Source organism: Anas acuta, chromosome 2 (assembly GCF_963932015.1).
Source record: "Anas acuta chromosome 2, bAnaAcu1.1, whole genome shotgun sequence".
In the NCBI taxonomy this organism is placed as follows: Eukaryota; Metazoa; Chordata; class Aves; order Anseriformes; family Anatidae; genus Anas; species Anas acuta.
The window spans coordinates 132,488,372-132,503,876 of NC_088980.1; the positions used below are offsets into that span (position 1 = coordinate 132,488,372).

The following is a 15,505-nucleotide window of genomic DNA, read 5'->3' on the forward strand; positions in this document are numbered from 1 at the left end:
GCACTGAGCTAGTGCTTTCAGCACTTTCAGATCATACTTTTCTAGGTATTACTGATTTTAATGATTTTTTTCTCCTCACAGATTAATATACTTTACATGTGTCTAGGTTTACAGTCTTAGAGTTTCTCAGGTTACTCCACAAGATTAAAAAACAAAACAAAACAAAACAAACAAACAAAAAAAAAACAAATGGATATTTTGGCCTTGTAGTCCTCCAGATTTGCTTTAAACCAGAGACCGGATGCTTGAATATTTCAGATAATCTATTCTTAAACTCTTCCTTCTCTTCCTAAGCTTATAAAGACGTATCTCCCAAACCAAAGTAAGATTTATAAAATGGAATAATAATTTATTAGACCAATTGACCAATTTAATTTTCTCATAAAATTCACTTAGATTTTAGATCATGAGACATGCAGGTGCTAATGTGTTTTCTTAAATGCCTGCTTTCTGTCTTACCCAAGCTGTTCAAAAGGGTTGGTATCAGTCATTCATTACCTTTCCAATTGGCCAGTCTATGTGTTCTACACAAATAAATCAAATGTTATCTCAGAATAATCCCCTATAGATTATCTGGGTTTAATGTTCGTAAACTGTTCAGGCCTTTTCTGGATTCCATTGTCAGTGGTGAATTTGAAATAAGAAGGAGAGGGATTTCAATCATCCCCTTGTACCTTGCTTCAGGTCTTGTGTGGGATGGAGCATCAGTGCTGCTACTGTTGTGTCAGGGAGGGCTTTGTGAACGTGCTTAGCCCGATCCCACCCCAAAGCAAACCATGTGGTATCAGACCCATTTGAGAATCCCAACTAACAGACTGTTTCCCCGCAGTGCTTTTGGTATTTCTTAAATAAAGAATGCTTGTTCCCCAAAAGCACCTTGCAAGAACTGGCAAGACTGCCTGAGAGGAGCTGTGCTGATGGTAGAGGGCACATAGACTTCTTTCAGTGGAGCCCATGAGACAGTCTTTCTTGACTTAAAATAAAACTTTTTATTATTTTAGCGTCCTTCAAATAGCGTGCACTGAGGAATTATTTCAGAAACAAAACCCTGTGAAACACAGAGACTGAGAAGCGCCGCTGCAGCTCGGGCTCCTGAGGCGAAGGCAGCAGCCAAGCAAGGAGCCGGCGCCCGGCGGGGTCGACCTCCTGAGGCTGCTGGGGCTCCGATTTTGCTTCCCAGCCACAGCCTCGCCTCTTCCCCGACAGCACCGGCCCCGCAGAGCCCTGCCCGGGAGCCGCGGTGCGGCCGCCCCGCCTGGGGCCGCGGAGCAGGCGCCCCGCCCAGCGCCCGCCCCCGAGGCTCGACAAAATGGCGGCGGTGGCCGCGCTGCTGTGGCGGAGCGGTGCCCGCGGCGGCGCCTCGGTCTCCTTGTCCGGCGGCAGGCGGGTAAGGCGCTCCCCGCTCCCGGGGAGCTCGTAGGGGTGCTCCGCCAGCCATCTCACCCGCTCTGCCAGGGCTCCTCGTGCGGTGTCAGAGCCACCCGCAGTCGTGGGGAGCCGTCTTGCAGTGCCGGAGCGGTGTCGAGGGGCTGATGGTGGCTGGGGGAAGACCCCAAAGGGTCGGGACGCCCCCGTTTCTCCTCAGTGCTCCGCGGAGCCCCTTTGTGCCCCGTTTTCCTTCAGGCGGGGCGGCAGGGGCTGGAAGTGTCAGTAGCGCCCTTTGGTCCCGTTGGCAGAGTCGCGGGGTGTAATTTGTCTGAAGTGTGGATGTTGCTGTCTAAATAGTGACGGCTGCTTCTGTGTGGGTGTTGTTAAGGTTTGCTGAGGGCCTTTTCCAGCGAGCTGTGCCCGGGCAGAGTGCTTCCTACCACTGACTGCCTCCGGGAGGACCTTCTGTAGTAGTTTCATGACTTACTTCCGACCCCCGGGTGAGGGGATTTGTTTGTTTGTTCTCCTCTTCACTTCTTTGTTTTTACTCTCTTTCCTGTTGTATTTATGCTTCTCTTTACACCCGAGATTTAATTTAACACCTAGACCTTAAATGCTGGCAAGATTAAATTGAATGACTCCTGCCAAGGAAGCCCCTTGTGAAACTGCTCCTGAGGAGACTGCTGAATCATACCAACCTCACTGGCTAGTTGATGCTGTTAATTTATTAATCTTGGTCTTAAAGCCCATACTGTGACCTGCTTCCTCATCCTCCTTCAGCAGGAGGAGAGTTGCTTGCACGGTTTCTGTAGTGAACTGAAGGTTTTCAGAGCCCTCTGTCCCTACATATCCCAACAGAGATGAGCTGAACAGGGAGCTCTGAAGTCCTCAGAGAGAATCCTCACCCACCCTTTTCCTGGAGCCTTGGGAGTATTGTGGTATTCAGTGAAAATGTGCAAATCTGTTTTTTGTTGGGATAATTATAAAACATATTGGGATAATAATAAAACATAAATAAATCACGGTATTACAGACATTTGGTGGCAGATCTATCAGTAGAACTATATTTCAGAAAAATGCAGTATCGTTTGTTTTTTCTATATGAGTTGTTTGTATTGCTTAAAACCGTTTTTGGATTTTTGCATGTGTGTGTGAGAAGCCATTGCACATTAGCTGAGGAGTCCATGTTCTAGAAATAATCACCAAAATATGTGTTTAATATAAGTACTGTGGGACTTGCTGCATTGCTTTACTTTCACAATAAATCCAGCTTTAGTTTGACCTTTACTTTCTTGTTTTTTATTCTACAGAGTGCTCACAACTCTTCCTCAGCCTTAGTTTTTGTTTAATCATTTGCTTGGAACATGAGCTCCATTAAATTGGCAGTATGTTCCATGATTCTTCTGTTTTCCCCCGTGTTACTCATACATAAGTGTATTGTCATGTAAAAAGACTTGCATGCATGCTTTCTCAGGCTAACTTTAAGATCTGTGAAACTTGCATCCCTGTATGTTAGCTATGGCATGTACGGATTATTCAACAATCACTAAAAATACTATCAATTATTTTCAGAGTTAGAAATTTGAATTAGTAATTAGAACAATAACTAGTAATATTTGTACTATTTTAAAATAACCTTTCTTCTTCATGGCAACAGGAAAGATGTTGAACAATTTTTTGCTTTTGTTCACAACACCATATAAAAGTAAACATGTAGTTTTCCTAAAATTGTACTAGATTTTTTTTTTTTTGTAGTGAAATAGACACTTCAAGGAGTCAAGTATAAGTTAGTATTGGAGAAAATAAACAGAGCGTGTGGTCTTGCATTCTTTTTTTATAGTGGGGGGAAAAAAAAAAATGGTCTAATCTTGTCTTTCTTAGAAATGTTTCCAGCTCCAGATTGAGGTAACTTCTGTATTCTAAATAATTTGGGACATTCTGCATTTTTACTGTAATGCTGCTGTGCTGAAGTATTTAATTCAGTAGTTATTTTAGGGCTGGATTCCATCTGATGCTGGAATAACCCAACATTTCACAGATTGCAAGATGACATTAGTTTGTTTAGCAGCTCCAGAAATTACTGGGACAGGTCTCGTGGAGTTTGATTCTACCTAATTCAAGCCAGTTAAGGGTAATGTTTCATTGTGGTAAACGATCAAAGTCATGGCACTGCTAGTGAAGCTTTTGAATCCATAAATATATAGATAAATAATTTCAAAATCACATGTATTTATTAGGGCTAAACTCCTAGTTTAAAGTACATTTTATATATGAATCTGAACCTCAAATCCTGCTGTAAATGTATAATTTGTTTGTAAAGGATTTCCACATACCTTAGTAAAAGTGACAGCCATAAAAATAACTAATACACAGAATAATAAAAACCACTATTAAAATATTTTTTCAATAGTTCTTTAATTGGAATGGAATGTCTAAAAATAGCTCAGATACTTTCCTGGTTTACTGTTTGTATTACACTAAAACACCTCCATGCAAACGCAATTTAATCATTCTTACATTCAGTTTGTAATGATAGGAAGGTAGTTATGGTTGTTATCTTCATTGTCAGAAAAAAATCTAATCTTGAGTAACAGCCTTGTATATGAAAATAAGAAAAACTTTTTCTTCCAGTTTTTCAGCCGTGGGCCAAATGTGTTACTTCAAGACAGCAGTGCACCACAGGCTGCATTCTTTTCACCTCTTCAAAAAGTGATGTTGCCACCGAATACCTTTCAAGGGAAAGTAGCCTTTGTAACCGGTGGAGGTACTGGGATTGGCAAAGGCATGACAACAGCCTTGTCCAGTTTGGGTGCCAAGTGTGTTATAGCAAGCCGGTAAATATTAACAAACACATTTTAGAGCTTTCATTTAGTATTGAATGTTGAGTGGATTTGTTTTGTTTTCTTCTTCATAAAGTAAACAGAGTAAATTTTTCCAGTTTATTTCAGTACCCTTGTAATTATAATGTCATATTATAAATACCCCAAATCTGATGTTTAGTTGGAGCTGCAGCATAACCAGCAGTAGAAAGAAATAAGCTAAACTCAGAAAAATTCTGCATGAAACGTGGCAGCAAAATAAACCAGAATATGACATAAATTCCACTAAAGCGTGAAAGAGAATATAAAATAGAATGACATTAGTGGGCATCTTGTATTATTGTGGGTGTTCTTCAGATGGATTTTGATTGCAATGAAGAATTACAATCATTCATCTTAATTCTTAGCAAAGATAGTCCTTCTACAGTTCCTTAAGCATTAGAATAAAGATAAGAAAAACAATCTCACTTTTAATCAAAATAAGTGTGACATTCTTCTAAGTAGTGATTCAGATATTAGTTTTAAATCTGAATGCCTAAGTACCTTCTAAAATACTAATAGAGTAATAGCTAAAGCTAAGTTTATTATGATTGAGTACTCAGAATAGAAGCATTTTGCTAGTTTACTACACTTGATTAGTTTAATGTTAGTCTCCTACTTTAGTCACTTCTGAGTTACTTTAAATAGTAATAACCAGAAATTACTTAGATCTAGCTTTCAGAAAGGTAGTAACTGAATATAACTTTTATTTTGGAGTTATTTTAATGAAAATCAGTACGTGTGTGCATGCATTAATCTTTTCAGAGCAAATACAAGCTAAAATTTAAAATATTATTTAATGATATTTTTATTAAATAATCTGAACTGTAATTGCATTTAATTGAAATTCAATGTCATTACTTATTTCTAGGAAGCTCGATGTTTTGAAAGGAACAGCAGAGGAAATTTCTTCTAAATCAGGGAATAAGGTAAATTTTACAGAATAGTGAATGTTATACGTTAAATGGTTTGTAGGGATTTTATGGATTTATATGCTTCTTTTTTCCATTATTGCACAGGTCTATGCTATCCAGTGTGATGTGAGAGATCCAGTTTCTGTTAAGAATGCTGTTGCTGAACTAATTCAAGTGGCAGGTCATCCTGATGTAAGTATTTTAGTGAAAGGAAAGATCTGCAGTCTTCATTATTGAAAATGTATGAAGGATATGCATATGTGTGAAGGATTTTAATGTGATAAAAAGTTAATGAAATCTAAAGAGACTAGACAAAAAGTGGCAGAACTTCAAGATAAAGCTAACATTGACAGTTAAACTGGCTATACCTTTTGCATAGTTGTTAAAATACTCTAGTTGTACTTGGTTTAAAGACTAACAGTTTATTTGTAAGCAGTGGAATAGTTTCAATAGGATTGTTTTAGTTAAGTGAACAGAATGCTGCTCATAAATCCTTCTGAAAAGATGATTTACCTGTACGGGTATTTAGTAACACCTGTTGGTTATTAACAGTGTCTCACAAATTAAATGCAGAAATAGTCCTAAACAAGTCCTTGCTTGACTTACTAAAATACACAAAGAAGGTTCCAACTTAAAAAATCCATTCTGCTGAAATAAAGAAAAAATCTTCAGTCTAGGTAAACATCTTTTAATAGTTGATACAAAACACAGAGCATTAAAATCGCTGGAATCTAAACAATGCTAGGTAGTAAATCCTGATTTGGTTGTGGTCAGAACAAGTCAGATTGTGCTAGCTGTTTAGAAAGTGTGACGAGGATGTTAACATCAACGTAAAGGATATTCAGTGAGATTTAAAATGGTTTTCTGTAGATTTAAAACTGTCATCTGTTTACTATAGACATTTTGCTTTCAGCAATAGCTTCATATAAAAATGAAGGAGAACCTGATGAATTTTAAATGTGTGAATAAGAAGTGGAGAAAGTATTTCTCATTGCTGTATGCTATATCAGTGATATAAATCAGCTCACTGTCCTGATATGTAGACGTATTGTCCTGGATGTAGTTTTGACTGCTAGTTACTGCAGTTTCTGGCCAAACCATATTATTATCTCTAGGTTTTAAGTGTGTGTATAGAGGGAGGAGACTTCTTGCTCTTTTTTACATTTTTATTATATTAATAATTTTATGAATAAATATACCATGTTTTTTTTACCAAGCATTTCCTGTCCAAACATTCCTGTTTCACTTTTTTGCTTTTAAGAGAGACTCCATACTGAATTGAATGTATAGTTCTTTAGTTTTCTTCTCTTTAGTGACAGGACAGGTATGTCTATGAATACTAGGAGTATGGGTATCTGGGACAAACGTTTCCATTAGGACACAGTGGAGACAGTAGAGAAGGTACATCCACTATATTTTCAGCTCTTCACTACTGGACTAGTAATATAGAGCAGTTTGGATACACAGCTATTTTTTAGTAAATTCTTTTTCTTTCTGTTTCAGGTTGTGATAAACAATGCAGCAGGGAACTTTATTTCCCCTTCTGAACGACTCTCTGCTAATGCATGGAAAACTATAACAGATATCGTGCTTAATGGTACTGCTTTTGTAACTCTGGAAATTGGAAAGGAGCTCATAAAAGCCCAAAAAGGTACCTAATTTAAGATAAATGATAAATAAGCCTTGTAACATAATGTTACTTGCTTTCCTTGTGTTACAATGTAAGGCTACATAAGGCTACTTATGTATCATAGCCACTATTTTAACACTATGTCTTTTCTAGAAAGTTCTTATTGATTAAAGCTGTACTTTAAAATCATGGAGTAGGACTGGTTAGAAATTATTTTATTGTAGATTGCAGAGTTTGTACTAATTGTAAAACACTTGTAAAAATGGAAAAAAAAAATAAGGCTTTGTTTAAAGCATGTTACTTTTTTCTATTGGGTCTATATATATATCTTGGTTTCATTAAGCAACTGGATATGTGATGCTTATTTAAGTGAACATCAAGTCAAAGTAACACTTCATGTTTTCCTTCTTGACTTGTTAATATATAAATAACCAAAATTCACAGGTGTAGGATTTGACTAATAGCTCTAGCTATATTGATGAAATTAGAACAAAATACCCATTAGTAACTACTGGGCTAGGGCAGCTTCTAAAAAGGCACTGTAAGAGCTTGGGCCTTCACTCTAGTCAGTGATTTTATGTATATATGTTGATAATCAGTAGAAGCCTGAAGGTTTAGATTAAGCTTTAGAGCCTAATCAACACCCGTTTCTACTTATGTGGAAGAACTCTAACATTCATGGAAAAGGGGAACTGAAATAAAAAGGACTTCCAAGATTATATCTTCCTAAAATCTTCTTACAGCCCAGAGCCATATGGTTCCCTGACACTTGAGCTACAAATTTCTGTGCTGTCGAGGGTGCTTTTTACCTTACGTTCAGCATTTGATCTTTGTGTGTATTTTTTTTTAATGTTTTTGCAACTTCTAGGAGCAGCATTCCTGGCTATTACAACAATTTATGCAGAGAGTGGTTCAGGATTCGTGTTACCGAGTGCCTCTGCCAAAGCTGGTGTAGAAGCAATGAGCAAGTGAGTAATAGCGCAAAATGTTTGTTCTGCTTTTCATTTCTTCGCAATAGGATAAATGTAAAGACCGAGCTAAGCTAGTTGGTATAGTTAATATAGTCCACCCATGCCATTATATCATCAGAGAACCTTCCAGCCTCCAGTATCCTAGCAAGAAATAGCATGCTGACGGTTTCTTACAGAAAGAAATGTTAACTGCTTGTTACTGTGATAATTTTTATCAGGGCAAAAAAGTGAAAGCTGAGAGCACACATGTGTAGAAACAAATGTATTTATCAGGAATTTCCCTGCTTTCATCTGTGCTCTCTTCAGTAAACTTTAAAAGTTCTTATTACTTTGGAGTGGAATAAAATCAGCCAAAACCCGCTTGCTGTGGTTAGAAGGGGAGAATAACAACGGAGTCAACATTGCTTTGGATGAAGTATTTTTATTTACAAAGACTGTAGAAGAGACTGGATTCCCAAGTGCATCAGATGCTGGAAGATAAATTATGCTTTTAAAAAGTCATAAGTCACTTGCTGCTCTATGATTGGCATTCACACTGGGGTGCGTGTTTTTCTCGGAATGTTTCTTCTTCCATCCCCTTTAGCCACTCTCCACTAGCTGTTCAGTTTTTTCTTTCTTGGGGTTGGTTGGTTATTACATAAACTTGCTTTTGGTGCATTGGGAAAGGTGTTCCCAGCTGCATACTTTTGCTCTCTGCCTTGCATTGCTGTGGCACTTAACCAGAACATTAAGCCTAATAAGTTTGCTACTTCACCGGAAAGCAAAACTATAAAAAGGGTGACTTTTTTTTTTCCCGTGGGTTTGTGAGCTGAATAAACCTCTCAGAGAACCAGAAGAGTATTGCAACCAATGCAAGAAAGTTAAAATGCAGAGTTGTTATGAGGAAGTGGAGCTACATCTTTTGGCGGCGACAAATTCTAAAATTTCAAATCCAGAGTTTCAATAATGAGATTCTTTTGCATTTTTTTTCTTTGCTGGCTCTCATAGGCAAACCATCACTTAAAACCAGTTGTCTGAGGAAAAGTTCAAGGTCTGTAGTACCTTCACCTTTCCTTTGCCCTTTGTCTGGGTGGAGTCTACTTTTGCTAGTTTCATAAATATTTTTTTTTTCCTATCACCATCTTAAATCAAGATCTGCAATTAAAATTCAGAACAATGTGTTGTATCCAAGTTACTTGGCAAAGAAAAATACTTCTGTCATTGTTAGCTATGGGACAGTCCTTGGTAGAAAATACTTCCTCCTCTGCATTTCAGCAGAAGGAACATAATAGTTTGGCAGCTGTTTAGTAAGTGGAATTCCATATCAAGAAACTTATGAAGACGTAAGTGATAGTTTTAATTTCTGTTCTGTAGAGCCGAATGGAACTTAAACATATTTTTCCAAGATGTGACACAGATTCTTCATTCAGAAGATGAACTATCTGAAGTACTACTTATGTAGAGAAAATGCATAAAACAAATATTACTGGTCCCATTTTAAAATTTAAGGTCTATTTCATGGTATTCCAAAACATGTGAGAGCTACATTGAAAACGCTGGAGGTATTTATATTTACTCAATGGTCATAACTACCAGAGAAAGTCTAACAGCTGTTTGTCAAGGAATTGATGTGCCAAAATCACCTGTACTTGGAGGGAGAGAGAGAATCCCTCCTTACTGTTGTTTTATCTATGATGCATATGTTAAATCAGTATTCCTCTGTTTGTGAATGTGATTTTTTTTCTTTAAACTTATAAATGATTTTGTTAAGAACAACAAAAGCAGGAAAAATCCTTAAGTGGAAATACCTGCTTCAGGACTTAATTTTTAGTATTTACACATTTGATTCAGTTCTGAATATATATATGTGTGTGTGTATATACACACACAAATATATGCACTGAGTAGCATTATTAAAGTAATGTTTAAAATATTGATGCATTTTGTTAATGAATTTTTAGGTCTCTTGCGGCCGAGTGGGGTAAATATGGCATGAGATTCAATGTGATTCAACCAGGTCCAATAAAAACAAAGGTACATAGCATGAAGTGAAACACAACCTTGAATGTGCTTTGCAGTAGAGACTTACCTTTAAGATAGTCTAACCCCTTCTATAAATGTTAAGTTAGGGTATAATTTCCTTGGAAGTCCAAGACTGCTGGAATATTGAACACATTACAAATGTATTATTAATAAGTAATGTAGAATTTCTTGAACTTAAGAAACTTGCTTTTGCCCCTTCCACTATGCTAATATAAAAAACTTTGCTTAGTGTTTTGAAGGAGGGGTATACCAACATATTGTAATGTTCTTTTTTAGATACGGATTTGAAGAATGTACATGCATAATGTGTCAAGTGAAGTGAGTTCTTGGCAGAGTACAACTGTCTTTTTCTGTCTGAACTCCTAATTCTTACACAAAGCATCTCAATTCTGAAATTTCAGAGTCTCTTTTAGGTGTATGAGAACAGAATCTCACTAGTTTTGTTGAAAAGCACAAAACTAGAAACAGAAAAATAAGTCAGCAAGAAAATGTGAAGCTTTGGTAAGAGTGAAAAGGAGGATTGAAGGGTTTGAAGGAAGTAATCCAGACCAGCTGGAACAGGAAGAAAAAAGGAAGCAGTGCTGCAAGAGAAGAGAGAAGAATCCCTTTCACATAGAGTCCAAATATTACAGTTATGAGTTCTAACAGCTAATAATGGTATTATGGCTATATATAAAATGTTCCACAGTTGGTTTTACTGTTGTTTTGGGGGGCGGGGCAGAAAGTTTCTTTTCTTTCTTTTTTATTTTGCCAGTCTTAGATGCTACACTGTACAACTTAGTTTTACCTTTTTGACTGTAAAGTTAGATAAGTAACAGTATCAGCAGAGTTGTAAGAATGTTAAAACGACATGACAGCTCTGAGAGTTTTCATGACTGAAAACTCTCCTGGTTTTGTACCAAGTGGATTTTTAGTCAAGAATATTAAAAAACAAACCACCATGTGATGATATTTATTCTTTGTTTCCAGCCTCTGGTAGTCTATGGCCCAGAGAGTTTGATACAGCTGGTATCTTTTCAGATTGTAGGCAACTTGATGGATTTTTTCCTTCCATTAGTTTGTCGTGTTCCCTTTTGAATCTATATAAACTATTAGCATGTGCTATATCATGTGGCAAGATCACTTTAATTTTTAGATTTCAAAATTTTTGGCAAGATAACTACTTTAAATGTCAGTATGCTACTTCCTGTTTTTTTATTTTTAATTTAAATTAATAGCATATCTCCCACTTGAGATACTGTATTTTCTTAGTAAAGTATTATGTTTGTCCAACTTCAAATGTCTCTGAAAACAAAACCGCAGATTTCTATTACTTAAACCAGCATATTGCAAAATCAAGGCTTTCCCCCTTAAGGGTTACACCTGTGTCTTCAGAAAACGCTTCTGGATGTCAATGTAGGAAAAGGAAGAAGCGTACAAGTGGAATGCTATTAAGCTTATAAACTGGCATTTAAAAACATGCCTATAGAAAATGTAAATGGCGTGAGTAGAGCCATGATTACAGAAATTACAGTGTGCTTTAACTCTCATAACTTCAGTAACTTAAGATAAATGTTACTAATGCGTTTCTGACTTTTGCCTGAGGAATTTGTTTCCTTTTGGAGGAGCCAGGAAGAACAAAAAACTCTATTTCCTATTGAATTCTAAGCTATTCAAATATTAAAACTTAGAGTGAATTAGTTTAGTTCTAGTCATTGAAACAATTTGACTGAACCTTTTTTTCATGCTCTGTGCCATGTAAAATTTATTTCTGTTGCTTTTGCTGCTGCTCATTTCCCCTCCTTCCTCTCCCATGTCTATGCAGCATTTTTGAGTCATGTTTATTTCCTCAAGTCTATATCAAGGGTGTTTGTGAAAACCACCCCCCCCTTTTTTTTGTGGGTAGATGGTGGGTGACCATACCAAACGAATGTTTAATTCCAGCTTACCACCCTCAGTAGATGCATATTAGTAAAACAGTGATAAATTATGTTTTGTTTCCTATATTCTTGTTTTTGATTTGTTGATTGTGTAGACGTTTTGCTCACAATTGTTAAGTTCCTTATTAAATTTTCCATAGAGTCAGATTTCTGTCTGGTTTTAATTTCTCATGTAGTTAAAACATTTCTTTTCATATGTTTCTCTTAAATTTCAGGGTGCTTTTAGCCGCCTTGACCCAACAGGTGCATTTGAGAAGAAAATGATTGGGAGGATTCCCTGTGGCCGTCTGGGAACTGTAGAAGAAATAGCAAATCTTGCTGCCTATATCTGCAGTGACTATGCAAGCTGGGTTAATGGAGCAGTAAGTTACAGTCGATCTTGTTCATAAAATCAACATGCTGATGGTCTGAGTTTTGCTGATGGTTTTTAAAATGTTGATTACAGTATAGTATTTCAGAAATTAAATGAAGTTATTACTTTGAAACTCTACAATCATTATTAACCTTTTAATTGTATTGTATGATGGTTAGTGCCTTTAAAGAAGAACATTAAAAAAATATTGAATTACATTATTTTGAGTATGGATTTTAGTTTTCGGTCTGAATCAATAAAAATGACTTTCACAGTTCAGAACAAGGAAATACTACAGGAAAACCACTTATTAAATATACTGTTTATGCTTTCCCTAGGTTATTAGAATGGATGGTGGAGAATATGTTTCTATGGCAGGAGAATTCAATGAGTTGAAAAAGGTACTAAATTTCTTCCCCGCTATTTTATGTTCATATACTTGGATGTGTAATTATATGGAATTCCAATAAAATGCTCTCTTCTCTTTTAGGTTACCAAAGAGCAGTGGGATATGATGGAAGCAATGATTAGGAAAACAAAAGGCTCTTAATATACCTAACTGTATGGTGGTGAATTCTGGAAATGAACCACTACTTTTTCATGAATATATAGAAATAACCAAATGAGAAATAGCCTTAAAAATATTTTGTATGCTGATTTCAATAAAATATTTAGAAATTGTTGTGTTTTGAATATAGCGTGTTTTTTTTCCCATCTGATTTTTTTCAATCAGTTATCAGTACTGAACCAACAGTTCATTAAAATGTTATTGTTCTACAGTTAGTGTCTTATGTAGACATGCCATGATCTACATTTTTAAAGAATATTTCAGAGGATTCTTTGGTTTCTCGTGTCTATGGAAGTATTTCTTCATATTGTAGCTCCAGTAGGATTTAAAAACCATTGCACTTGAGTATAATTGTTAATCTGAAGAAAAACATATCAAGTCTACTGCTTGCACTTCAGTCATGAGCCCTAAAACTGCACATAACAAAATGTCAAGTCATTATAAGTACTACATACAGCAAGATGGAATGTAGCTGATATGGTTATATAAAATATTTTTAAAATATATAACAATCTTGGTCTTGGCTTTTTGACATTTTCAGTCAGTTAATTATTTTATGCCAAACTTTAAAAATGACATTCAAGGGATAGTAATGCCTTCCTAAGTAGCTCTGTGTGAATAAAGTAATGTTCTTGAAAATGAAATATTACCAGCAAATGATTTTTAGTTTGCGTCAGATAAGGGAAGTCCCTAGGTTTCATTTGAATTCAGAGTGGTACTGGAGAATCTGTAAGATGGCATTACTTCTGAACCCAGTCAGTTCACCCATCGCAAATAACATGGGTCAAACTCGTTATAAGATGCTGATTATAAAAATGTTACACTTTCCATATTTTTGTATTAGGGGATTGCCTGATGTTAGCACTGCATGCCCTATCCCACCCCCTTTAAACAATTGGTAGAATTCTTTAAATAAGAGGTGCTTAATTTATTATTATTATTTATTAACTTCCAAGCCATCCACATGTACAAGGATAGATAGACGCAGAGCTGTATGAAACATATACAGTGATTTAAAAATCAGGAATATAGAAGTAACTCAAAGACACCTTCCTTCAAGTGCTGGTAGCTATTTTGTTGCTTTACCCCTACTTTAGGCCATGTTAACTAACAATCCGCCAGCCTCTGGCTTTAGGATCTTTTGAATGCCTTAATGCAAAGATGAAACAAGTTAACATGTTTTACTGAAAGGGTGAACTGTGCAGGCTTGGTGGAATAATAATACAGTTTCCATGTACCAGGTTTCTTCTGAGCGATGGTTCTGTGGGGGATTGAATATTGTCTGTGCCACAGATAATAAAAAAAAAAAAAAGTGTTGATGATAGCAGCTTTCAAGATGTATCTTAAACATACAGCTTTGTGTTCAAAGTGTCTTGGGTTTTGCCAGGTCTACTGCTGAGATAAATATCTTACATGATATTCATGTCTATCTTCTAAAAGTAACTTTTATAAATTTGGGAAGCTATATGATAATGCTGTTCTACGCTTGTCATCCCTTGCAGATGCTTAAAATTTCTCTTCGTATGGGACACAATGTGTATAAGGCTTTGACACCTTAAAAATTGAAAACATTTTTGAAACTTTCTAAGGTACCTTTGTGAGCTTTGTGAGCTGTGGTATGATGGAGTGTTTCTTTACGATAATAGAGTATCCTCTGGAGATGGGCTGTTGATAATGTAAATTCCCACTGGTTTCTTACATCCACAGCTATGAAGAAGTCTTAATGTAGGAGGGTTTGTTACATGGTTAAAAACATGGTTAAAATACTGGAGTGAGATTCAAGATAACCATGTTCAGTCTCCAACACTGCAATACGTTTGCATGACCTTAAGTTATTTCTGTTGTATCTGAACAGCACAGTGGGTACCCTTTCCAGCTTTCCTTTAAGACCCAGTCATCTGAAGCAGGGAGACTAGCATGTTACTTTTAGATTATAAAATATAGGTCTTGGGTGAAACGGGGGGAAAGATCGAGAAAGTAAGTCCTATGAGGTGCCCAACCCATAAACATGCTCTGCAGTTGTATGTTGTGCATTCCTCTCTGTCTGACATAAAAAGTGTAGCTATCACAGCCAGTTTATTCAAAACAGCAAAAATGGCAGGAGATGGTATCCATGTTCTACACACTGCATTATGCTGATTTATTTCCTTTGGGAGCATTGCATTTCTGACCCTACTTCAGATTGCCAGGTGGTAAAAGGGGATATGAAAAAAAGTATTGTTCAGCTTAATAATTTCATGAAGTTGGAGGTGCAAGAAGGTCAGTGAAACAGTCAGAGAAAGTGATGGTGTACATTGGAGATCACAAAAGGAGTCAGTGGGGTTGCATCGTATGTTTTCAACTGAGAAGTACATCTTGACTGCTACATTAAACTTTGAAATTCCACTTTTTATTTCAGTTGTTGGTTTACTTGGAATCTCTGTTACATTTACTTACAGTAATTCTGTACTCTAAAAGTGGTGTTGTGTTACAGCAGAGGTTTATAAACAAGTAATGAAAATCATTTTAGGTTGCTAATGAAAAGAGATAAATTGTACTACATCTAGGTAATGATACAAGAACTGCTGTCAATCTCTAGTTTGGAATTCCCTCCTCTTGAATAACTCAATTACTGTTGAAAATATTTCTCTTATTTTATGACTTTGAGCATCTGCTTTACAAGCAGAAGCGTATGCTATTTGAGGGAGTTATGGGTTCCTATGTGTCCAAATGGTCTTCCAAGTTCATTGGCACATGAGCTGCTTATTTATCTCTACTTCTTTAAGTCCAGTTACCTTCAATGTTTTTATAAATGATCTGGACACGGGACTCAAACACATACTAAGTGAGTTTGCAGATGATAATAAATCAGGAGGAGCTGTTGACTCCCTCGAGGGTGGAGAGGCCTTGCAGAGAGATCTTGA

General features: G+C 36.5%; 1 protein-coding gene across 2 annotated transcripts; it reads left to right on the plus strand.

Annotated features, from left to right (window-relative positions):
- The first annotated feature begins 1,225 nt into the window (after positions 1 to 1,225).
- DECR1 (2,4-dienoyl-CoA reductase 1) lies at positions 1,226 to 12,716 on the plus strand. Of its 2 annotated transcripts, none has more exons than XM_068672234.1 (10): positions 1,226 to 1,387; positions 4,000 to 4,202; positions 5,098 to 5,155; positions 5,246 to 5,332; positions 6,644 to 6,791; positions 7,639 to 7,738; positions 9,682 to 9,754; positions 11,898 to 12,044; positions 12,373 to 12,435; positions 12,525 to 12,716. In XM_068672234.1, exons 1-10 carry the CDS (start codon positions 1,310 to 1,312, stop codon positions 12,582 to 12,584), a joined length of 1,017 nt encoding a protein of 338 aa, XP_068528335.1. In that variant the 5' UTR covers positions 1,226 to 1,309; the 3' UTR covers positions 12,585 to 12,716. The 2 variants fall into 2 exon arrangements, with proteins under 2 accessions (XP_068528335.1, XP_068528336.1); XM_068672235.1 differs by lacking the exon at positions 1,226 to 1,387 and adding an exon at positions 1,847 to 1,868.
- The last annotated feature ends 2,789 nt before the right edge of the window (positions 12,717 to 15,505 follow it).